General features: G+C 51.9%; 1 protein-coding gene across 1 annotated transcript in view; it reads right to left on the bottom strand.

Moving 5' to 3' along the window:
• Positions 1-26,890, bottom strand: part of LOC121271227 (adhesion G protein-coupled receptor L1-like) — a 1,693,562-nt gene that overhangs the window by 687,909 nt on the left and 978,763 nt on the right. The window contains exon 6 of the mRNA XM_041177054.1: positions 10,828-11,124. Coding sequence (XP_041032988.1) covers positions 10,828-11,124 — 297 coding nt within the window. The remainder of the gene's footprint in view (positions 1-10,827; positions 11,125-26,890) is intronic.

The raw sequence follows: 26,890 nt of genomic DNA, 5'->3' as shown, positions 1-26,890 counted from the left end.
GAACTAATGCCAGGCTGTGATGGTAACTGAGGGAGTGATGCCAAGCAGTGTGGGAAATTAGCAACAGATGCCAGGCAGTTCGGGAACTGAGAAACTGATGCCAGGCAATGTGGGAGCTTACGAATCGATGCCAAGCAGTGCAGGATTTTAGGAACAGATGCCAGGTAGTGCGCGAATGAAGGAACCGAATACAGGCAGTGTAAGAACTTAGGAATTGATGCCAGGCAGTGTGGCAACTGAGGAACTGAAGCCAGGCACTGTGGGAACTGAGGAACTGATGCCACGCAGTGTGGGAACTTAGAACTGATGCCAGGCAGTGTGGGAGATTGGTACTGATGCCAGGCAGTGTTGGAACTTAGGAAGGGATGCCATGCAGTGCGGGATCTTTGGTACTGATTCTGGGCACTTTGGGAACTGATAAAGCGATGCCAGGCAACGTGTGAACTTAGGAACTGATGCCAGGCACTGTGGGAAATGAGGTACCGATGACAGGCAGTGTGTGAACTGATGAACCAATTCCAGGCTGTCCAGGAACTGAGGAATTGATGCCAGGCAATGAGTGAACAGTGGAATTAATGCCAGGCAGTGTGGGAACTTAGGAACTGATGCCAGGCAGTAATGGGAACTGAGGAACTGATGCCAGGCAGGTTGGGAACTTAGGAACTGATGCCAGGCAGTGATGGGGTCTGATGAACTGATGCCAGGCAGTGATGGGAACTAAGGAACTAAAGCCAGGCTGTGATGGTAACTGAGGGAATGATGCCAAGCAGTGTGGGAACTTAGCAACAAATGCAAGGCAGTTTGGGAACTGAGGAACTGATGCCAGGCAGTGTGGGAGCTGACAAATCGATGCCAAGCAGTGCAGGATCTTAGGAACTGATGCTAGGTAGTGCAGGAACGAAGGAATCGATGCCAGGCAGTGTGCGAACTTATAACTGATGCCAGGCAGTGTGGGAGGTTGGTACTGATGCCAAGGCAGTGTTGGAACTTAGGAAGGGATGCCATGCAGTGCGGGATCTTTGGTACTGATTCTGGGCACTTTGGGAACTGATAAAGCGATGCCAGGCAACGTGTGAACTTAGGAACTGATGCCAGGCACTGTGGGAAATGAGGTACCGATGACAGGCAGTGTGTGAAGTGATGAACCGACTCCAGGCTGTCCAGGAACTGAGGAATTGATGCCAGGCAGTGAGTGAACAGAGGAATTAATGCCAGGCAGTGTGGGAACTTAGGAACTGATGCCAGGCAGTAATGGGAACTGAGGAACTGATTCCAGGCAGGTTGGGAACTTAGGAACTGATGCCAGGCAGTGATGGGGTCTGGTGAACTGATGCCAGGCAGTGATGGGAACTAAGGAACTAAAGCCAGGCTGTGATGGTAACTGAGGGAATGATGCCAAGCAGTGTGGGAACTTAGCAACAGATGCAAGGCAGTTTGGGAACTGAGGAACTGATGCCAGGCAGTGTGGGAGCTTACAAATCGATGCCAAGCAGTGCAGGATCTTAGGAACTGATGCTAGGTAGTGCAGGAACGAAGGAATCGATGCCAGGCAGTGTGGGAACTTAGAACTGATGCCAGGCAGTGTGGGAGGTTGGTACTGATGCCAGGCAGAGTTGAAACTTAGGAAATGATGCCAGGCAGTGTGGGATCTTTGGTACTGATTCCAGGCAGCATTGGAACTTAGGAAGTGATGCCATGCAGTGAAGATCTTTGGTACTGATTCCGGGCACTGTGGGAAATGAGGAACTGATGACAGGCAAAGTGTGAACTGATGAAACGATTCCAGGCTGTGCAGGAACTGAGGAATGAATGCCAGGCAGTAAGTGAACAGAGGAATCGATGCCAGGCAGTACGGGACATTAGGAACTGATGCCAGGCATTGTGGGAACTTGGGAACTGATGCCAGGCAGTGATGGAAACTGAGGAACTGATGCCAGGCAGTGATGGGAACTGAGGAACTGATGCCAGACGGGAATGGGAACTGAGGAAATGATGCCAGGCAGTGCGGGCACTTAGGGACAGATGCCAGGCAGTGTGGGAACTGAGGAACTGATGCCAGGCAGTGATGGGAACTGAGGAACTGATGCCAGGCAGGAATGGGAACTGAGGAAATGATGCCAGGTAGTGTGGGAACTTAGGGACAGATTCCAGGCAGTGTGGGAACTGAGGAACTGATGCCAGGCAGTTTGTGAAATTAGGAACTGATAGCAGGCAGTGATGGGAACTGTTGAACTGACGCCAGGCAGTGACGGGAACAAAGGAACTAATGCCAGTCAGTAATGAGAACTGAGGAACTGATGCCATGTAGTGCGAGAACTTAGGAACTGATGCCAGGCAGTGTAGGAAGTAAGGAACTGATGCCAGGCAGTAATGGGAACTGAGGAACTGATGCCAGGCAGCTTGAGAGCTTAGGAATTGAAGCCAGGCAATGTGGGATCTTAGGAACCGATGCCAGGTAGTGCGGGAATGAAGAAACTGATGCCAGGCAGTGCGGGACCTGAGGAGCTGATGCCAGGCAGTGATGGGACAGAGGAAGTGATGTCAGGCAGTGTTGAAACTTAGGAATTGATGCCAGGCAGTGTGTCATCTTTGGTACTGATGGCAGGCACTGTGGAAGACAGGCAGTGTGTGAACTGATGAAACGATTCCAGGCTGTGCAGGAACGGAGGAATTAATGCCAGGCAGTGAGTGACCTGAGGAATCGATGGCAGGCTGTGTGGGATATTAGGAACTGATCCCGCGCATCATGGGAACTGAGGAACTGATGCCAGGCAGTTTGGGAACATAGGAACGGATGCCAGGCTGTGATGGTAACTGAGGGAATGATGCCAAGCAGTGTGGGAACATAGCAACAGATGCCAGGCAGTTTGGGAACTGCGGAACTGATGCCAGGCAGTGCAGGAGCTTAGGAACTGATGCCAAGCATTGTGCAATCTTAGGAACTGATGCCAGGCAGTGTGGGAACTGACGAACTGATGCCAGGCAGTGCGGGAGCTTAGGAACTGATGCCGGGCAGTGTGGGAACTAAGGTAATGATGAAAGGCACTGTGGGAAGTGATGAACCAATTCCAGGCTGTGTAGGAACTGTGTAATTGATGCCAGGTAGTGTGGGAACAGAGGAATTAATGCCAGGCAGTAATGGGAACTGAGGAAATGATGCCAGGCAGTGCGGGAACGTAGGGACAGATGCTAGGCATTGTGGGAACTGAGGAACTGATGCCAGGCAGTTTGGGAACTTAGAAACTGATACCAGGCAGTAACGGGAACTGAGGAACTGATGCCAGGCAGTTTAGGAGCTTAGGATTTGAGCCAGGCAATGTGGGATCTTAGGAACCGATGCCAGGTAGTGCGGGAATGAAGAAACTGATGCCAGGCAGTGCAAGAACTGAGGAGCTGATGCCAGGCAGTGATGGGACTGAGGAAGTGATGTCAGGCAGTTTTGCATCTTCGGAACTGATGCCAGGTCATGCGGAATCTTTGACACTGATGCCAGGCAGTAAAGGAACTGAGGAACTGATGCCAGGCAGTATTGAAACTTAGGAATTGATGCCAGACAGTGTGTGATCTTTGGTACTGATGCCAGGCACTGTGGGAACAGAGGAACTGAAGACAGGCAGTGTGTGAACTCATGAAAAGATTCCAGGCTGTGCAGGAATGGAGGAATTAATGCCAGGCAGTGCGTGAACAGAGGAATCGATGCCGGGCATTATGGGGTATAAGCAACTAATGCCAGGCAGTAATGGGAAATGAGGAACTGATGCCAGGCAGCGTTGGAATTGCGGAACTGATGCCAGGCAGGTTGGGAACTTAGGAACTGATGCCAGGCGGTGATGGGAACTGAACAACTGATGCCAGGCAATAATGGGAACTGAGGAACTGATGCCAGGCAGTGTGGGAATTGCGGAACTGATGCCAGGCAGGTTGGGAACTTAGGAACTGATGCCAGGCAGTGATGGGAACTGGTGAACTGATGACAGGCAGTGATGTGAACTAAGGAACTAATGACAGGCTGTGATGGTAACTGAGGGAGTGATGCCAAGCAGTGTGGGAAATTAGCAACAGATGCCAGGCAGTTTGGGAACTGAGAAACTGATGCCAGGCACTGTGGGAGCTTACGAATTGATGCCAAGCAGTGCAGGATCTTAGGAACTGATGCCAGGTAGTGCGTGAACGAAGGAACCGAATACAGGCAGTGTAAGAGCTTAGGAATTGATGCCAGGCAGTGTGGCAAATGAGGAACTGAAGCCAGGCACTGTGGGAACTGAGGAACTGATGCCACGCAGTGTGGGAACTTAGAACTGATGCCAGGCAGTGTGGGAGATTGGTACTGATGCCAGGCAGTGTTGGAACATAGGAAGGGATGCCATGCAGTGGGGGATCTTTGGTACTGATTCCGGGCACTTTGGGAACTGATAAACTGATGACAGGCAGTGTGTGAACTTAGGAACTGATGCCAGGCACTGTGGGAAATGAGGTACCGATGACAGGCAGTGTGTGAAGTGATGAACCGACTCCAGGCTGTCCAGGAACTGAGGAATTGATGCCAGGCAGTGAGTGACCTGAGGAATCGATGGCAGGCTGTGTGGGATATTAGGAACTGATCCCACGCATCATGGGAACTGAGGAACTGATGCCAGGCAGTTTGGGAACATAGGAACGGATGCCAGGCTGTGATGGTAACTGAGGGAATGATGCCAAGCAGTGTGGGAACATAGCAACAGATGCCAGGCAGTTTGGGAACTGAGGAACTGATGCCAGGCAGTGCAGGAGCTTAGGAACTGATGCCAAGCAGTGTGCAATCTTAGAAACAGATGCCAGGCAGTTTGGGAACTGAGGAACTGATGCCAGGCAGTGCGGTAGCTTAGGAACTGATGCCGGGCAGTGTGGGAACTAAGGTAATGATGAAAGGCACTGTGGGAAGTGATGAACCAATTCCAGGCTGTGTAGGAACTGTGTAAGTGATGCCAGGTACTGTGGGAACAGAGGAATTAATGTCAGGCAGTAATGGGAACTGAGGAAATGATGCCAGGCAGTGCGGGAACTTAGGGACAGATGCTAGGCATTGTGGGAACTGAGGAACTGATGCCAGGCAGTTTGGGAACTTAGAAACTGATACCAGGCAGTAACGGGAACTGAGGAACTGATACCAGGCAGTTTGGGAGCTTAGGAATTGAGCCAGGCAATGTGGGATCTTAGGAAGCGATGCCAGGTAGTGCGGGAATGAAGAAACTGATGCCAGGCAGTGCAAGAACTGAGGAGCTGATGCCAGGCAGTGATGGGACTGAGGAAGTGATGTCAGGCTGTGTCGGAACTTCGGAACTGATGCCAGGTCATGCGGAATCTTTGATACTGATGCCAGGCAGTGTGGAAACTGAGGAACCGATGCCAGGCAGTAATGGGACTGAGGAACTAATGCCAGGCAGTGTGGGAACTTAGGCACTGATGCCAGGCAGTGCAGAAACTCGGTAAGTAGTGCCAGGCAGTGCTGGAACTTAGGGACTGATGCCAGGCAGTGTGGGAACTGAGGAACTGATGCCAGGCAGTCTTGGTACTTAGAACTGATGTCAAGCATTGTGGGAGTTTGGTACTGATGCCAGGCAGTGTTGAAACATAGAAATTGATGCCAGGCAGTCCGGGATCTTTGGTACTGATTCCAGGCATTGTTCGAACTTAGGAAGTGATGCCATGCAGTGCGGGATCTATGGTACTGATGCCGGGCACCTTGGGAACTGAGGTACTGATGACAGGCAGTGTGAGATTTGATAAACCGATCCCAGGCACTGTGGGAACTGAGGAACTGATGACAGGCAGTGTGTGAACTGATGAAACAATGCCAGGCTGTGCAGGAACTGAGGAATTAATGCCAGGCAGTGAGTGAACAGAGGAATTAATGCCAGGCAGTGTGGGAACTTAGGAACTGATGCCAGGCAGTAATGGGAACTGAGGAACTGATGCCAGGCAGGTTGGGAACTTAGGAACTGATGCCAGGCAGTGATGGGGTCTGGTGAACTGATGCCAGGCAGTGATGGGAACTAAGGAACTAAAGCCAGGCTGTGATGGTAACTGAGGGAATGATGCCAAGCAGTGTGGGAACTTAGCAACAGATGCAAGGCAGTTTGGGAACTGAGGAACTGATGCCAGGCAGTGTGGGAGCTTACAAATCGATGCCAAGCAGTGCAGGATCTTAGGAACTGATGCTAGGTAGTGCAGGAACGAAGGAATCGATGCCAGGCAGTGTGGGAACTTAGAACTGATGCCAGGCAGTGTGGGAGGTTGGTACCGATGCCAGGCAGAGTTGAAACTTAGGAAATGATGCCAGGCAGTGTGGGATCTTTGGTACTGATTCCAGGCAGCATTGGAACTTAGGAAGTGATGCCATGCATTGCAGATCTTTGGTACTGATGCCGGGCACTGTGGGAAATGAGGAACTGATGACAGGCAGTGTGAGATCTGATAAACCGATCCCAGGCACTGTGGGAAATGAGGAACTGATGACAGGCAGTGTGTGAACTGATGAAACGATTCCAGGCTGTGCAGGAACTGAGGAATTAATGCCAGGTAGTAAGTGAACAGAGGAATCGATGCCAGGCAGTATGGGATATTAGGAACTGATGCCAGGCAGTGTGGGAACTTAGGAACTGATGCCAGGCAGTGATGGGAACTGAGGAACTGATGCCAGGCAGTAATGGGAACTGAGGAAATGATGCCAGGTAGTGCGGGAACTTAGGGACAGATTCCAGGCAGTTTGGGAACTGAGGAACTGATGCCAGGCAGTTTGGGAAATTAGGAACTGATAGCAGGCAGTGATGGGAACTGATGAACTGACGCCAGGCAGTGACGGGAACAAAGGAACTAATGCCAGTCAGTAATGAGAACTGAGGAACTGATGCCATGTAGTGCCAGAACTTAGGATTGTAGGAAGTAAGGAACTGATGCCAGGCAGTAATGGGAACTGAGGAACTGATGACAGGCAGCTTGAGAGGTTAGGAATTGAAGCCAGGCAATGTGGGATCTTAGGAACCGATGCCAGGTAGTGCGGGAATGAAGAAACTGATGCCAGGCAGTGCAGGACCTGAGGAGCTGATGCCAGGCAGTGATGGGACTGAGGAAGTGATGTCAGGCAGTGTCGGAACTTCAGAACTGATGCCAGGTCATGCGGAATCTTTGATACTGATGCCAGGCAGTGTGGAAACTGAGGAACTGACACCAGGCACTAATGGGACTGAGGAACTAATGCCAGGCTGTGCAGAATGGAGGAATTAATGCCAGGCAGTGCGTGAACAGAGGAATCGATGCCAGGCATTACGGGATATTAGGAACTAATGCCAGGCAGTGTGGGAGTTTGGTACTGATGCCAGGCAGTGTTGAAACTTAGGAATTGATGCCAGGCAGTGTGTGACCTTAGGTACTGATGCCAGGCAGTGTTGGAACTTAGGAAGTGATGCCATGCAGTGCGGAATCTTTGGTACTGATGTCGGGCACTGTGGGAACTGAGGTACTGATGACAGGCACTGTGGGAACAGAGGAACCGATGACAGGCAGTGTGTGAACTGATGAAACGATTCCAGGCTGTGCAGGAACGGAGGAATTAATGCCAGGCAGTGCATGAAAAGAGTAATTGATGACAGGCAGTGTGGGAACTTAGAACTGATGCCAGGCAGTGTGGGAGTTTGGTACTGATGCCAGGCAGTGTTGAAACTTAGGAATTGATGCCAGGCAGTGTGTGATCTTTGGTACTGATGCCAGGCAGTGTAGGAACTAAGGAACTGATGCCATGCAGTAATGGGAACTGAGGAACTGATGCCAGGCAATGCGGGATCTTAGGAACCGATGCCAGGTTGTGCAGGAACTGAGGATCTGATGCCAGGCAGTGATGGGACTGAGGAAATGATGACAGGCAGTGTCAGAACTTCAGAACTGATGTCAGGTCGTGCGGAATCTTTGATACTGATGCAAGGCAGTGTTGGAACTGAGGAACCGATGCCGGGCAGTAATGGGACTGAGGAACTGATGCCAGGCAGTGCAGGAACTGAGTAACTAGTTTCAGGCAGTGCTGGAACTTAGGGACTGATGCCAGGCAGTGTGGGAACTGAGGAACTGATGCCAGGCAGTAATGGGACTGAGGAACTGATGCCAGGCAGTGATGGAACTAAGGAACTAATGCCAGTCAGTGTTGGGAACTGAGGAACTGATTCCAGGTAGTGCGAGAACTTAGGAACAGATGCCAGGCAGTGATGGGAACTGAGGAATTGATGCCAGGCAATGCGGGATCTTAAGAACTGATGCAAGGTACTGCGGGAATGAAGGAACTGATGCCAGGCAGTGCAGGAACTGAGGAGCTGATACCAGGCAGTGATGGGACTGAAGAAGTGATGTCAGGCAGTGTCGGAACTTCGGAACTGATGCCAGGTAGTGCAGAATCTTTGATACTGATGCCAGGCAGTGTGGGAACTGAGGAACCGATGCCAGGCAGTAATGGGACTGAGAAATTAAGGCCAGGCAGTGCAGGAACTGAGTAACTGGTGCCAGGCAATGTGGGTACTGAGAAATTGCTGCCACACAGTTTGGGAACTGAGGAGCTGATGCTATGCGGTGCAGGAACTGAGGAAGTGATGCCAGGCAATGTTGGATCTTAGGAACTGATGGCAGGCAGTGTGGGAACTGAGGAACTGATGCCAGGCAGTGTGGGAACTGAGATACTGATGTGAGGAAATGTGGGAACTGTGGAACTGATGCCTGGCATAGATGGCAATTGATGAACCTATGCCAGGCACTGATTGGAACCAAGGAGCTGATGCCAGGGCTTGTGGGAACGGAGGAGCTGTTGCCAGACAGTGTAAGAACTGATGAACTGATGCCAGGCAGTGTGGGAACTTAGGAACTGATGCCTGACACTGTGGGAATTGAAGTACTGACCACAAGCAGTGTGAGATCTGATGAACCGATGCGAGGCAGTGTGGGAACCAAGGAAATTATGCCAGGCAGTGTGGTAACGGAGGAGCTGATGCCAAGCAGTGTGGGAACTGATGAACTGATGCCAGGCAGTGTGGGAACTGAGAAACTCATGCCAGGCAGTGTTTGAACTCAAGAACTGATGCCAGACACTGAGGAAACTAATGTACTGATGACAGTCAGTGTGGGAACTGATGAACCGATGCCAGGCTGTGCGGGAATAGAGGAATTGATGCCAGGCAGTGAGTGAACTGAGAAATCGATGCCAGACAGTGGGGGATATTAGGAATTGATGCCAGGCAGTGTGGAAACTGAGGAACTGATGCCAGGCAGTGTGGGAACAGAGATACTGATGCCAGGACGTGTGGAAACTTAGGAACTGATGCCAGGCAGTGTGGGAACTTAGGAACTGATGCCAGGCAGTGTTGGAACTTAGGTACTGATGCCAGGCAGTGTGGGAACTGAGGAAGTGATGCCAGGCAATGTTGGAACTTAGGAACTGATGCCAGGCAGTGTGGGAACTTAGGAACTGATGCCAGGCAGTGTTGGAACTTAGGTACTGATGCCAGGCAGTGTGGGAACTGAGGAAGTGATGCCAGGCAATGTTGGAACTTAGGAACTGATGCCTGGCATTGCGGGAACTGAGGATCTGATCCCCGGCAGTGCAGGAACTGAGCTGCTGATGCCAGGCAGTGTGTGAACTTAGGAACTGATGCCGGGCATTGTGGGAACTGAGGGTACTGATGACAGGCAATGATGGGAACTGATGAACTGATGCCAGGCATTTCCGGCATTGAGGAACTTATACCAGGCAATGATTGGAACTGAGAAACTAATGCCAGGCAGTTTGGGAACTGAGGAACTGATCCCAGGCAGTGCAGGAACTGAGCTGCTGATGCCAGGCAGTGTGTGAACTGAGGGTACTGATGACAGACAATGATGGGAACTGATGAACTGATTCCAGGCAGCGCGGGAACTGAAGAGCTGATGCCAGGCAGTGATGGGAACTAAGGTACTGATGCCAGGAATTTTGGGAACTGATGAATTGATGCCAGGCAGTGTGACAACTGAGGAACTGAATCCAGGCAGTGATGGGAACTGAGCAACTGATGCCAGGCAGTGTGGGAACTGTGGACCTGCTGCCTGGCAGTGTGGGAACTGATGAACCAATGCCAGGCAGTGATGGGAACTGAGAAATTGATGCCAGGCCGTAATGGAAACTGAGGAACTGATGCCAGGAGGTGTTGTGAACTGAGGAACTGATGCCAGGCAGTGATGGGACCTGAGGAACTGATGCCAGGCAGTGTGGGAACTGTGGACCTGCTGCCTGGCAGTGCGGAAACTGATGAACTGATGCCAGGCAGTGATGGGAACTGAGGAATTGATGCCAGGCAGTGTTGGGAACTGAGAAACTGATGCCAGGCAGTGATTGGAACCAAGGAACTGATGCTAGGGCGTGTGGGAATGAAGGAGCTGATGCTGGACAGTGTGGGAACTGATGAACTGGTGCCAGGCAGTGTGGGAACTTAGGAACTGATGCCTGACACTGTGGGAACTGAGGTACTGTTCACAAGCAGTGTGAGATCTGATGAACCGATGAGAGGCAGTGTGGGAACCAAGGAAATGATGCCAGGCAGTGTGGGAACGGAGGAGCTGAATCCAAGCAGTGTGGGAACTGATGAACTGATGCCAGGTAGTGTTGGGAACTGAGGAATTGATGCCAAGCAGTGTTGGGAACTGAGGAACTGATGCCGGGCAGTGCCGCTGCATAATGTTTTAAATTGACTGAGGGCTGATTGCTCATGTACCTCAGCACATCGAGGCAGCAGAAAACAATCCTAACTAGTACACCTCTTACTAAAGTCAGCCTCATACCTTTTGTTCCTTTGGGACATGGTCGCTCCACCAGTACACCCTGCTGTGTCGACGGCCATTTTATGCCCCGGGCCTCTGTCGGCTCACAGTATCTCTGTGGTGACGGCAGTTGGTTGGATAGAGGTGTCCGCCTGGTGTTGGGTATATTGGGAGTGACGGGCCGCTGATCCGGTACCAGCTGGTTAATTGCGCCCACGGCGATGGTGGTGAGGGGAGCTTTCCTGGTAGTGGTTGTCGTGGTTACCAAGGTTGGCTTTGCTGCGGCCGTGTTGCTTGTGGCAGCCACTGTGACTTGTGCTGGAGAGAAAAATACTCATTGTTTGTATTTTCTTAAACCATTGAAAAATTTCAGGTCAAAGCACAGCTAACAGATTTACTGGAATCCTACCAAGGCAGAAAAGACCAGAACAACCTTACATTCATATAGTGCCTTTCACAACCTCAGGTCATCCCAAAATGCTTTATCCCACCCCTCCCCCAATGGCATACTTTTGAAGTGGTGTCACTGTTGTAACATCGGAAACACGGCAGCCAATTTGCGCACAGCAAGCTCCCAAAAACTGTTCTGTGATAAAGGCCAGATAATCCAATGTTGTGATGATGGTGTGGGATAAATATTGGCCAGAATGTTGGGGAGAACTCCACTGCTCTGCTTAATTGAATACTTTGTCTCCGCCTGAGAGAACAAATGGGTTTAATTTCTCATCTGAAAGATGGCACCTCCGACCGTGCTGTGCTCCCTCGGTCGTGCTCCCTTGGTCGTGCATTGGAATGCCACCCCAAGCTCAGTGAATGCCACAATCCTGCTAAAACCCCCAGAATCCCACTCAAGTCCCTCCTAGTCCTGTAGAACCTTCTCACAATCTCACAGAAATCCCCCCCGTGATCTTGCATGAACGATACGCAGGACCCTCCTAATCCTACAAACACGACTACTCCAACTGGTGGTGTTTTGGGAAACAGCCAAGGGATGTTCCTAATTCCAGAATCCCATTTGGAAAAGCAGTCACAGCTGGAATGGAGAACATTAGTTAAACATCAGGCTAACAGTCACAAACAGGATAAATAAAATGGCCTTGAGTTTTTGCTAGGTTATACAGTTCCCTTAAACACAATTTTCCTGAAAAACCAGCACAAAGGATCGAGGAATTTCAAGTGCAAGTTATTATTTCCACCTTCTTTTGCACTTGTTTAAAAATCATCGTCCTTGGGGTTAGCACAACCTTCAACCTCCACCCTCCCCACAAAACTATCAACATCCTGGGGGTTTCCATTGGCCAGAAACTGAACTGGACTAGCCATATAAATATTGTGGCTACAAGAGCAGGACAGAGGCTAGGAATCCTGCGGTGAGTAACTCACCTCCTGACATCCCACAGCCTGTCCACCATCTACAAGGCACAAGTCAGGAGTGTGATGGAATACTCTCCACTGGTCTGGATGGGTGCAGCTCCCACAACACTCAACAAGCTCGATACAGAGCAGCCTCCTTGATTGGCATCCCTTTCACAAACATTAACTCCCTTCACCACCGATGCACAGTGGCAGCAGTGTGTACCATCTACAAGATGCATTGCAGGAGCTCACCAAGGCTCCTTAGGCAGCACCTTCCAAACCCATGATCGCTACCATCTAGAAGGACAAGGACAGCAGACACATGGGAACACCACCACCTGGTTCCCCTCCAAGCCACTCACCATCCTGACTTGGAAATATATCTCCATTCCTTCACTGTCTCTGGATCAAAATCCTGGAACTCCCTCCCTAACAGCACTATGGGTGTACCTACACCATATGGACTGCAGCGGTTCAAGGAGGCAAGTCACCACCACCTTCTCAAGGCCAATTAGGGATGGGCAATAAATGCTGGCCCAGCCGGCGAAGCTCACATCCCATGAATAAAAAGAAAGACTGACGGCATCTCCAGATTGAATTAATCAGCGTTTGAGACTTCTTCAAGGAGGGTTTTAGAATTAAGCTGATTTGTTTGGGCACAAGGGACAGTAAATTGCACCTTTGAAAAGGTTTGAATAGAATTTATTTAAATTTATGAAGCCAACTGACCAATGTACATCAAAACAACCGGGAAATGGTTCTGTTTAGTTCTTGAAAATTATTTTCAGTTATTTAAAATCGAATTACTAACAGGTGGTGGACAGGGCCCTCCGATTAAATATGCTTTTTTTGCCCAATAGACTCATTTTCAGCTGGATTAATCAAACTGCACCAGTGCTTCAATCCCGCTCCGCCGCTCAATGAGATCATGGATGATCTTCTACTTTAACACCATTTTCCTTCACTATGCCTGTATCCCTTGATGTTTTTAGTATGTGGAAATCTATTGATCTCTGTCCTGAACATACTCAATGACTGAGCCTTCACAGTCCTCTGGGGCAGAGAATTCTAAAGTTCACCACCCTCTGAGTGAAGAAAATCTTCCTCATCTCAGTCTTAATTGGCCTGCCCCTTATTCAAAGGCTGTGTCTCTTGGTTCTAGAATCCCACCCCCCACCCTAGCCAGGGGAAAGATCCTTCCTGCATCTACCCTGTCCAGCCCTGTAAGAATTTTGCATGTTTGAACAAGATCGCCTCTCATTCTTCTAAACTCCAGAGAATAGCCTATTTAATCTTTCCTCATAGGACAATCCCACCATCCTAGGAATTAGTTGAGTGGACCTCCATTACGCTCCATCTCTGACAAGTCTTAAACATGTCAAGGAATATTTTTTAAAGCAAAAGAATTATTTTTGACAGGGCTGCCCGATTGTGCTGTTCATGTCAAATCTCACATTCAGCAATACGCAATTGAGTTGGAGTAGAAAGAAACGCTTTGAATGCAATTTAATCTTGTTCACCAATTGTGCCTCAAGTGCAGAATCTACTCCAATATGCTTGACTGTCCCAATGTGAAGGAAACAATAGAGATTGCTTATTCCATCCTTTCCATCTGACTTTCCACTTCCAATCTAGTTCAGATACAATACTGTCCACAGCCTTCCTAATTATCAGGAGGAGCTAAAAGAAATGAGACTCTGGGCTTCAGAGAAGCGCTGACTTAGGGCTGATTTGAATGAGGTTTATACAATGATGAGGGAATAGATAGTGTTCCTCTCGACAGTTTGTTGCAATTAAATAGGTTGGGGAGGACCAGAACTAGGTTAGATATCAGGAAGTGAATAGCTTCACAATCTCTGTAGAGACTGATAACTTTTGAAAAGAAATCCGAAGTTCCAGTTAACAGCTGAAAGTATGAAATGTCAAGATTTCATGTTTCAAATCCTTTACTGTAACAAATGTATATTACTTTAAACTATAAAGAGGAATATTCCACTTGTATACTTACCACACATCATACTCTCTACAGGATAACAGTCCTTTTAGCAAACAGTCCACAGCTGATCCCAGCTTCCAATGGGTTCCTGTATCTCCACTTTGTGGGGATCTTGTTCCTATTTCTTAAGTTCTTATTATTTTTAAGGCAGAAGTAGACAGATTCTTGTTAGGCAAGGGAATCAAAGGTCATCGGGGGTCGATGGGAATGTGGAAATCAAAACACAAGATCAGCCATGATCTTATTGAATGGCGGAGCAGGCTCGAGGGGCCGAATGGTCTACTCCTGTTCCTAGTTCTTATGTTTTTTGCCAAGTGATGGTCTCTAGGCGCTTTTCTCAGTTTCTGGTGTTTCTTAAATCCACCAGCAGCAGTAAAGGCTGTCTGATGATTCTTCTTCCACTGGCCATGCCAAGATAAATCTCCTGAAATCAGTAGAAGGCTGCAGGTTGCATCAACAGACTGAATACTGGCCCTGCCTTTGTCTGGAACTCCCTTCAAGTCACCTCCTTAAGATTCCATCCGATGACATCAAGGACACTGGGGAGGTGCACAGGTAGGCTTCATGTTTCGGCTTGCTAATTGCTAGTGGGGGCGGTCAGGAAGGGGTGCGGGGCCGACTTGAAAATGATGTTCTCACAGTGGGGTCCCGCCGCCCTCAGAAGAAGTTGCAATTTTCAAAGGGTGTGCCACTTTGGGCAGACCCCATCATGGCTGCCGTTTGCCCTTAATGCTTCAGCTCTGCAGGCAGCTCCCGCCTCCTGGTAACGCTCAGAGCCATTAATTGGGTATCAAACTCACCTCCGGTCCAATCAGGAGTATTTACATTTGAACACACCTGTGGTGCAGGATTGGAAATGTACCGGATGTCAGGTGCTCAACCCTGTTTTGAAAACTCAGCCTCACATCTTGAAGCCCCGATAGCAGTATTTTCTTATATCACAGAATGCCTCGTCTCATGCTGTAGCTAATCAGATGGATCAATGTGTACAAAATGGTAATTGGGGACCATGTTAAAGATACCATCAGGTATTCTCTGAAGAAAATAAAGGTGCAAGGGCCTGCCTAACTAACAGCAGGTACTGTGGGATACTTGTTACAACAAATTGAGGTCCATTATAATTTTAAAAGATTTTCCATCTCTTCTGTCACTCCAGCAAATTTGCAGGACTCCGCACTGCCCCCCAGATACTGTGTGACTCCGCACAGTACCCCAGATACTGACCAACTCCGCACTGTACCCCAGATACTGAGCGACTCCGCATTGTACCCCAGACACTGTGTGACTCCGCACTGTACCCCAGATAATGTGCGACTCCGCACTTTACCCCAGATACTGTACGACTCCACACTCTTCCCCAGATTCTGTGCGACTCCGTCCTGTACCCAAGATACTGGGAGAGACCGCACAGTCCCCAAGATAGTGTGCGACTCCTCAGTGTATCCCAGATAATGTGCGACTCCGCACTGTAGCCCAAACACTGTCCGACTCCGCACTCTACCCCAGATACTGGGCTACCCCGCACTGTACCCAGACACTGTGCGACTCCGCACTGTCCGCCAGATACCGTCCGACTCCGTACTGTACCCCAGATACTGTCCAACTCCACACTGTCCCCCAGATACTGTCCGACACCGCACTGTACCCCAAGTACTGTCCGACTCCGCACTGTACCCCAGATACTGTCCAACTGCACACTGTACCCCAGATACTGTCTGACTCCGCATTGTCCCCAGATAGTGTTCAACTCCGCAATGTAGCCCAGATACTGTGCGACTCTGCACTGTCCCCAAATACTGTCCAACTCCCCAATGTACCCCAGATACTGTGCGATCCCGCACTCTCCCAAGATACTAGCCGACTCCGCACCGTCCAGCAGATATTGTGCGACTCCGCACTCTCCCAAGATACTGTGCGACTCCGCACTGTACCCCAGATACTGTTCTATTCCACACTGTACATCAGATACTGGGTGATACCGCACTCTCGCCAGATACTGTCAGACTCCTCACTGCACCCAGACACTGTGCGACTCCGCATTGTACCCCAGATACCGTGCGACACCACACTGTCCCCCAGATACTGTGCGACTCCGCACTGCCCCAGCTACTGTGCAACTCCACACTATCACCCTGATACTGTGTGACTCCGCACTGTACCCAGACATTGTGCGACTCCGCACTGTCCCCCATATACTGTGCGACTCCGCACTGTCCCCCAGATACTGTGCAACCCCGCACTCTCCCCAGATACTGTTCTACTTCGCACTGTCCCCCAGATACTGTGCGACTCCGCACTGTGACCCAGATACTGTCCGACTCTGCACTGTACCCCAGACACTGTGCAACTCAGCCCAGTACCCCAGATACTGTCCGACTCCGCACTGTCCCCCAGAGAGTCTGCGACACTGCACTGTACCCCAGATACTGTGCGACTCCGCACTGTCCCCAGATACTGTCCGACTCCGCACTGTACCCCAGATACTGAGCGACTCTGCACTGTACCCAGATACTGTGCGACTCTGCACTGTCCCCCAGATACTGTCCGACTCCGCACTGTACGCCAGATAATGTCCAGCTCCACACTATCCCCCAGATGCTGCATGACTCCGCACTATACCCCAGATACTGTCTAACTCCACACTGTCCCCCAGATACTGTGCAACTTCGCCCTGTACCCCAGATACTGTACGACTCCGCATTGCACCCCAGATACTATGCAACTCTGCACTGTACCCCAGATACTGTGCGAATCCACATTTTCCCTTAGGTACTGTGCGACTCCGCACTCTCCCAGGATAGTGTCCAACTCTGCCACGAACCCCAAATACTGTGCGGCACCGCACTGTCCCCCTGATACTGTCTGACTCCGCACTGAACCGCAGATACTGACCAACTCCACACTGTCCCCCAGATACTACGCGACGCTGCACTGTATCCTAGATACTGTCCGACTCCGCGCTGTTCCCCGGACACTGAGCGACTCCGGACTATACCCCAGATACTGTCCGACTCCGCACTGTACCCCAGATACTGTGCGATACCGCAATGTACTCCATATACAGTCCGACACCGCACTGTACCCCAGATACTGTGCGACACCGCACTATACCCCAGATACTGTGCAACTCAGCACTGTACCCCAGATACTGTGCGACACCGCACTGTACCCCAGACATTGGGCGACTCCTCACTGTCCCCCAGATACTGTGCGACTCCGGACTGTAGCCCAGATACTGTCCGACACCGCACTGTACCCCAGAAACTGTGCGACACCGCACTGTTCCCAGATTCTGTGCGACTCCGCTCTGTCCCCCAAATACTGTGCGACAGCACACTGGCCCCCTGATACTGTGCGACTCCACAATGTCCCCAGATACTGTCCGGCTCCGCACTGTCCCCCAGATGCTGTGTGAATCCGCACTGTACCCCAGATACTGTCCAACTCCACACTGTCCCCCAGATAATGTGCGACACCATATTGTACCCCAGATGCTGTCCAACTCCACACTGTACCCCAGATACTATGCAACACTGCACTTTACCCCAAATACTGTGCGACTCCAGACTGTCCCCCAGATACAGTGCGACTTCGCACGCTCCCAAGACACTGTCCGACTCCACACTGTACCACAGATATTGTCCAACACCAAACTTTACCCCAAATACTGGGCGACTCCGCACTGTACCCAGACACTGTGATACCCCGCACTGTCCCCAGATTCTGTGTGACTCCGCACTGTCCCCCAGATACTGTGAGACCCCGCACTGTCCCCACATACTGTGCGACTCCGCACTCTCCGCAGATACTGTGGTACTCCGCACTGTCCCCCAGATACTGGGCGACACCACACTGTCCCCTAGAAACTGTGCGATTCCGCACTTTACCCCAGATGCTGTGCCACTCCACACTGTTACCCAGATACTGTGCGACTCCGCACTGTACCCCAGATACTGTCCGACTCCGCACTTTACCCCAGATACTGTGTAACTCCACACTGTCCCCCAGATATTGTCCGACTCTGCACTGTACCCAGATACTGTCTGACTCTGCACTGTACCCAGATACTGCTTGACTCTGCAATGTGCCCCAGATACACTGCGAATCCGCACTGTCCCCCAGATACTGTGCGACTTCGCACGCTCCCAAGACACTGTCCGACTCCACACTGTACCACAGATATTGTCCGACACCAAACTTTACCCCAAATACTGGGCGACTCCGCACTGTACCCAGACACTGTGATACCCCGCACTATCCCCAGATACTGTGTGACTCCGCACTGTCCCCCAGATACTGTGAGACCCCGCACTGTCCCCACATACTGTGCGACTCCGCACTCTCCGCAGATACTGTGGTACTCCGCACTGTCCCCCAGATACTGGGCGACACCACACTGTCCCCTAGAAACTGTGCGATTCCGCACTTTACCCCAGATACTGTGCCACTCCACACTGTTACCCAGATACTGTGCGACTCCGCACTGTACCCCAGATACTGTCCGACTCCGCACTTTACCCCAGATACCATGCAACTCCACACTGTCCCCCAGATATTGTCTGACTCTGCACTGTACCCAGATACTGCTTGACTCTGCAATGTCCCCCAGGTACTCTGCGAATCCGCACTGTCCCCAGATACTGTGCGACTCCACACCATCCCCCAGATACTGTCTGACTCCGCATTGTCCCCAGATAGTGTTCAACTCCGCAATGTAGCCCAGATACTGTGCGAATCTGCACTGTCCCCAAATACTGTCCAACTCCCCAATGTACCCCAGATACTGTGCGATCCCGCACTCTCCCAAGATACTAGCCGACTCCGCACCGTCCAGCAGATATTGTGCGACTCCGCACTCTCCCAAGATACTGTGCGACTCCGCACTGTACCCCAGATACTGTTCTATTCCACACTGTACATCAGATACTGGGTGATACCGCACTCTCGCCAGATACTGTCAGACTCCTCACTGCACCCAGACACTGTGCGACTCCGCATTGTACCCCAGATACCGTGCGACACCACACTGTCCCCCAGATACTGTGCGACTCCGCACTGCCCCAGCTACTGTGCAACTCCACACTATCACCCTGATACTGTGTGACTCCGCACTGTACCCAGACATTGTGCGACTCCGCACTGTACCCTAGATACTGTGCGACTCCGCACTGTACCACAGATACTGTCCGACTCCACAGTTTCCCCCAGATACTGTGCGACTCCGAACTGTACCCCAGAAACTGTGCGACTCCACATTGTACCCCAGATACTGTCCAACTCCACACTGTCCCCAAGATACTGTGCGGCACCGCACTGTCCCCCTGATACTTTCTGACCCCGCGCTGTACCCCAGATACTGTCCAACTACACACTGTCCCCCAGATACTATGCGACTCCGCACTGTATCCTAGATACTGTTCGACTCCGCACTGTCCCCCAGATACTGGGCGACACCGCACTGTCCCCCAGATACTGTCTGACTCCGCGCTGTATCCCGGATACTGTGCGAGTCCGCACTGTCCCCCACATAGTGTGTGACACTGCATTGTACCCCAAATACTGTCCAACTCCGCACTGTACCCTAGATACTGTGCGACACCACACTTTACCCCAAATACTGTGCGACTCCACACTGTCCCCCAGATACTGTGAGACCCTGCACTGTCCCCAGATACTGTGCGACTCCGCACTGTCCCCCATATACTGTGCGACTCCGGACTGTAGCCCAGATACTGTCCGACACCGCCCTGTACCCCAGAAACTGTGCGACACCGCACTGTTCCCAGATTCTGTGCGACTCCGCTCTGTCCCCCAAATAGTGTGCAACAGCACACTGGCCCCCTGATACTGTGCGACTCCACAATGTCCCCAGATACTGTCCGGCTCCGCACTGTCCCCCAGATGCTGTGTGAATCCGCACTGTACCCCAGATACTGTCCAACTCCACACTGTCCCCCAGATAATGTGCGACACCACATTGTACCCCAGATGCTGTCCAACTCCACACTGTACCCCAGATACTATGCAACACTGCACTTTACCCCAAATACTGTGCGACTCCAGACTGTCCCCCAGATACTGTGCGACTTCGCACGCTCCCAAGACACTGTCCGACTCCACACTGTACCACAGATATTGTCCAACACCAAACTTTACCCCAAATACTGGGCGACTCCGCACTGTACCCAGACACAGTGATACCCCGCACTGTCCCCAGATACTGTGTGACTCCGCACTGTCCCCCAGATACTGTGAGACCCCGCACTGTCCCCACATACTGTGCGACTCCGCACTCTCCGCAGATACTGTGGTACTCCGCACTGTCCCTCAGATACTGGGCGACACCACACTGTCCCCTAGAAACTGTGCGATTCCGCACTTTACCCCAGATACTGTGCCACTCCACACTGTTACATAGATACTGTGCGACTCCGCACTGTACCCCAGATACTGTCCGACTCCGCACTTTACCCCAGATACCGTGCAACTCCACACTGTCCCCCAGATATTGTCCGACTCTGCACTGTATCCAGATACTGTCTGACTCTGCACTGTACCCAGATACTGCTTGACTCTGCAATGTCCCCCAGATACTCTGCAAATCCGCACTGTCCCCCAGATTCTGTGCGACTTCGCACGCTCCCAAGACACTGTCCGACTCCACACAGTACCACAGATATTGTCCAACACCAAACTTTACCCCAAATACTGGGTGACTCCGCACTGTACCCAGACACTGTGATACCCCGCACTGTACCCAGATACTGTGTGACTCCGCACTGTCCCCCAGATACTGTGAGACCCCGCACTGTCCCCACATACTGTGCGACTCCGCACTCTCCGCAGATACTGTGGTACTCCGCACTGTCCCCCAGATACTGGGTGACACCACACTGTCCCCTAGAAACTGTGCGATTCCGCACTTTACCCCAGATACTGTGCCACTCCACACTGTTACCCAGATACTGTGCGACTCCGCACTGTACCCCAGATACTGTCCGACTCCGCACTTTACCTCAGATACCGTGCAACTCCACACTGTCCCCCAGATATTGTCCGACTCTGCACTGTACCCAGATACTGTCTGACTCTGCACTGTACCCAGATACTGCTTGACTCTGCAATGTCCCCCAGATACTCTGCGAATCCGCACTGTCCCCCAGATACTGAGCGACTCCACACCATCCCCCAGATACTGTCCGACTCCGCATTGTCCCCAGATAGTGTTCAACTCCGCAATGTAGCCCAGATACTGTGCAACTCTGCACTATCTCCCGATACTGTGCGACTCCTCACTCTCCCAAGATACTGTGCAACTCCGCACTGTACCCCAGATACTGTGCGAATCCGCACTCTCCCCAGATACTGTGGTACTCCACACTGTACCCCAGATACTGTTCTACTCCGCACTGTACACCAGATACTGTGCAACTCCACACTCTCTCCCAGATACTGTGCCACTCCGCAGTGTACCACAGATAACGTGTGACTCCACCCTGTACCCGATACTGGTCACCTCCGCACTGTACCCAAATAACTATCCGACTCAGCACTGTACCCCAGATACTGTCCAACTCCACACTGTCCCCCAGATATTGTGCAACTCCGCACTCTTTCCAGATACTGTTCTACTTCACACTGTCCCCCAGATACTGTGCGACTCCACACTGTGCCCCAGATACTGTGCAACTCCGCACTCCCCCCAGATACTGTTCTACTTCGCACTGTCCCCCAGATACTGTGCGACTCCACACTGTCCCCCAGATACTGTGAGACCCTGCACTGCCCCCAGATACTGTGCGACTCCGCACTGTCCCCCATATACTGTGCGACTCTGCACTGTCCCCCAGATACTGTGCAACTCCGCACTCTCTCCAGATACTGTTCTACTTCGCATTGTCCCCCAGATACTGTGCGACTCCACACTGTCCCAAAGATACTGTGCAACTCCGCACTCTCCCCAGATACTGTTCTACTTCGCACTGTCCCCCAGATACTGTGCGACTCCGCACTGTGCCCCAGATACTGTCCGACTCTGCACTGTACCCCAGAGAGTCTGCGACTCTGCACTGTACCCCAGATACTGTTTGACTCCGTACTGTCCCCAATACTGTCCAACTCCGCACTGTACCCCAGATACTGTCCGACTTTGCACTGTACCCCAGATACGGTCCAACTCCTCCCTGTCCCCCAGATACTGTGCGACTCCACACTGTACCCCAGATACTGTGCGACTCCCCACTGTCCCCAGATACTGTCCAAATCCGCACTGTCCCCCAGATACTGTGCAACTCCGCACTGTACCCCAGATACTGTGCGAATCCGCACTCTCCCCAGATACTGTGGTACTCCACACTGTACCCCAGATACTGTTCTACTCCGCACTGTACACCAGATACTGTGCAACTCCACACTCTCTCCCAGATACTGTGCCACTCCGCACTGTACCACAGATAACGTGTGACTCCACTCTGTACCCGATACTGGTCACTTCCGCACTGTACCCCAGATACTGTCCAACTACACACTGTCCCCCAGATACAGTGCGACTCCGCACTGTACCCCATATACTGTGCGACTCCGCACTGTCCCCCAGATACTGTGCAACACTGCACTCTCTCCAGATACTGTTCTACTTCGCACTGTCCCCCAGATACTGTGCGACTCCACACTGTGCCCCAGATACTGTCCAACTCCACACTGTCCCCCAGATTCTTCGCGACTCCGCACTGTATCCTAGATACTGTGCAACCCCACACTGTACCCCAGATACTGTCCGACTCTGCACTGTCCCCCAAGATACTCTCCGACTCCGCACTGTACCCCAGATACTGTGCAACCCCACACCGTACCCCAGATACTGTCCGACTCTGCACCGTCCAGCAAGATAACGTCCGACTCTGCACTGTACCCCAGATACTGTCCGACTCCGCTGTACCCCAGATATTGTCCAACTCCGCACTGTACCCCAGATACTGTGCGACTCCGTAACGTACCCCAGATACTGTCCGACTCCGCACAATACCCCAGCTACTGTCCAACTCCACACTGTCCCCCAGATACTGTGCGACTCCGCACTCTCCCAAGATACTGTGCGACTCCAGACCGTACCCCAGATACTGTGCGACTCCGGACTGTCCCCCAGATACTGTGCGACTCCGCACTCTCCCAAGATACTGTGGTACTCCGCACTGTACCCCAGATACTATGCAACTCCTTACTATCCCCCAGATTCGGTGCGACTCCACACTATTCCCCAGATACTGTGTGACTCCACACTGTACCCCAGATACTGTCCAACTCCATACTGTCCCCCAGATACTGTGCAACACCAATTGTACCCCATATACTGTCCAACTCCGCACTGTCCCCCAGAAACTGTGCGACTCCCCACTGTACCCCAGATACTGTCCGACTCTGCACTGTCCCCTAAGATACTGTCCGACTCCGCACTTTACCCCAGATACTGTCCAACTCCGCACTGTACCCCAGATACTGTGCGACTCCGTAATGTACCCCAGATACTGTCCGACTCCGCACAATACCCCAGCTACTGTCCAACTCCGCACTGTACCCCAAGATACTGTCCGACTCCGCACTCTCCCCCAAGATACTGTGCGGCTCCACACTGTACCCCAGATACCATCCGACGCTGCATTATCCTGAGATACTGTCCAACTCCGCAATGTACCCCAGATACTGTGCGATCCTGCACTCTCCCAAGATACTAGCCGACTCCGCATTGTCCCCCAGATATTGTGCGAATCCGCACTGTACCCCAGATACTGTGCGACTCCGTACTCTCCCCAGATACTGTGCGACTCCACACTGTACTCCAGATACTGTGCGACTCCGCACTCTCCCCAGATACTGTGCGACTCCGCACTGTACCCCAGATACTGTGCAACCCCACACCGTACCCCAGATACTGTCCGACTCTGCACTGTCCAGCAAGATAACGTCCGACTCTGCACTGTACCCCAGATACTGTCCGACGCCGCACTGTACCCCAGATATTGTCCAACTCCGCACTGTACCCCAGATACTGTGCGACTCTGTAACGTACCCCAGATACTGTCCGACTCCGCACAATACCCCAGCTACTGTCCAACTCCACACTGTCCCCCAGATACTGTGCGACTCCGCACTCTCCCAAGATACTGTGCGACTCCAGACCGTACCCCAGATACTGTGCGACTCCGGACTGTCCCCCAGATACTGTGCGACTCCGCACTCTCCCAAGATACTGTGGTACTCCGCACTGTACCCCAGAAAATATGCAACTCCTTACTATCCCCTAGATACGGTGCGACTCCACACTATTCCCCAGATACTGTGTGACTCCGCACTGTACCCCAGATACTGTCCAACTCCACACTGTCCCCCAGATACTGTGCAACACCAATTGTACCCCATATACTGTCCAACTCCGCACTGTCCCCCAGAAACTGTGCGACTCCCCACTGTACCCCAGATACTGTCCGACTCTGCACTGTCCCCCAAGATACTGTCCGACTCTGCACTTTACCCCAGATACTGTCCAACTCCGCACTGTACCCCAGATACTGTGCGACTCCGTAATGTACCCCAGATACTGTCCAACTCCGCACAATACCCCAGCTACTGTCCAACTCCGCACTGTACCCCAAGATACTGTCCGACTCCGCACTCTCCCACAAGATACTGTGCGATTCCACACCGTACCCCAGATACCATCCGACGCCGCATTATCCTGAGATACTGTCCAACTCCGCAATGTACCCCAGATACTGTGCGATCCTGCACTCTCCGAAGATACTAGCCGACTCCGCATTGTCCCCCAGATACTGTGCGACTCCGCACTCTCCCCAGATACTGTGCGACTCCACACTGTACTCCAGATACTGTGCGACTCCGCACTCTCCCCAGATACTGTGCGACTCCGCACTGTACCCCAGATACTGTGCGACTCCGCACTGTACCCCAGATACTGTGCGACTCCGCACTGTACCCCAGATACTGTTCTACTCCGCACTGTACATCAGATACTGGGTGACACCGAACTTTCGCCAGATAATGTCAGACTCTGCACTGTACCCAGACACTGTGCAACTCCACACTGTTCCCCTGATACTGTGTGACTCTGCACAGTACCCCAGATACTGTCAGACTCAGCACTGTATCCAGACATTGTGTGACTCCGCACTGTCCCCTAATACTGTCTGACTCCACACTGTACCCCAGATACTGTCCAACTCCACACTGTCCCCCAGATACTACGCGACTCCGCACTGTATCCTAGATACTGTCCAACTCCGCAATGTAACCCAGATATTGTGCGACCCCGCACTCTCCCAAGATACTAGCCGGCTCCGCACTGTCCCCCGGATATTGTGCGACTCTGCACTCTCCCAAGAAACTGTGCGACTCCGGACTGTAACCCAGATACTGTGCAACTCCGCACTGTACCCCGGATACTGTCCGACTCTGCACTGTCCAGCAAGATACTGTCCGACTCTGCACTGTCCCCCAAGATACTACCCGACTCCGTACTGTACCCCAGATACTGTCCAACTCCACACTGTACCCCAGATACTCTCTGACTCCGCACTGTACCCCAGATACTGTGCCAATCTGCACTCTCCCCAGATACTGTGGTACTCCACACTGTACCCCAGATACTGTTCTACTCCGCACTGTACACCAGATACTGTGCAACTCTACACTCTCTCCCAGATAAGGTGCGACTCCGCACTGTACCACAGATAACGTGTGACTCCGCCCTGTACTCGATACTGGTCACCTCCGCACTGTACACCAATAACTATCCGACTCAGCACGGTACCCCAGATACTGTCCAACTCCACACTGTCCCCCAGATACAGTGCGACTCCGCACTGTACCCAGATACTGCTCGACTCCGCACTGCACCCCAGATACTGTGCGACTCCGCACTGTCCCCCAGATACTCTGCGACTCCGCACAGTACACCAGATACTGTGTGACTCCGCATTGTCCCCAGATAGTGTTCAACTCCGCTCTTTACCCCAGAAACTTTGTGACTCTGCACTGTCTCCAGATACTGTCCATCTCCGCAATGTACCCCAGATACTGTGCAATCCCACACTCTCCCTAGATACTAGCCGAATCAGCACTGTACCCCAGATACTGTCTGACTCCGCACTGTACCCCAGATACTGTCCAACTCCAAACTGTCCCCGAGATACTGTGCAACTCCGCAATTTACCCCAAATACTGTCCAACTCCGCAATGTACTCCAGATACTGGGTGACCCCACACACTACCAAGATACTGGCCGACTCCGCACAGTCCCCCAGATACTGTGCACCCCCGCACTCTCCCAAGATACCGTGCAATTCCGCACTGCCCCGCAGATACTGTGTGACTCCGCACTGTCCCCCAGATACGGTATGACTCCGCACTGTACCCCAGACACTGTGCGACTCCGCACTGTACCCCAGATGCTGCAAAACTCCGCACTCTACCCCAGATACTGTCCAACTCCGCACTGTACCCCAGATTGTTTGCGAATCCACACTGTCCCCCAGGTACTGTGCGACTCCGCGCACTCCCAAGATACTGTCTGACACTGCCATGCACCCCAGATACTGTGCGACTCCGCACTTTATCCCAAATAATGTGCGACTCCACACTGTGCCCCAGATACTGTGCGACTACGCCCTGTACCCCAGATACTGTCCGACTCCGCATTGCACCCCAGATACTGTGCAA

Source organism: Carcharodon carcharias, chromosome 30 (assembly GCF_017639515.1).
Source record: "Carcharodon carcharias isolate sCarCar2 chromosome 30, sCarCar2.pri, whole genome shotgun sequence".
NCBI lineage: Eukaryota > Metazoa > Chordata > Chondrichthyes > Lamniformes > Lamnidae > Carcharodon > Carcharodon carcharias.
This window is presented reverse-complemented; position numbering and strand designations above follow the sequence as displayed.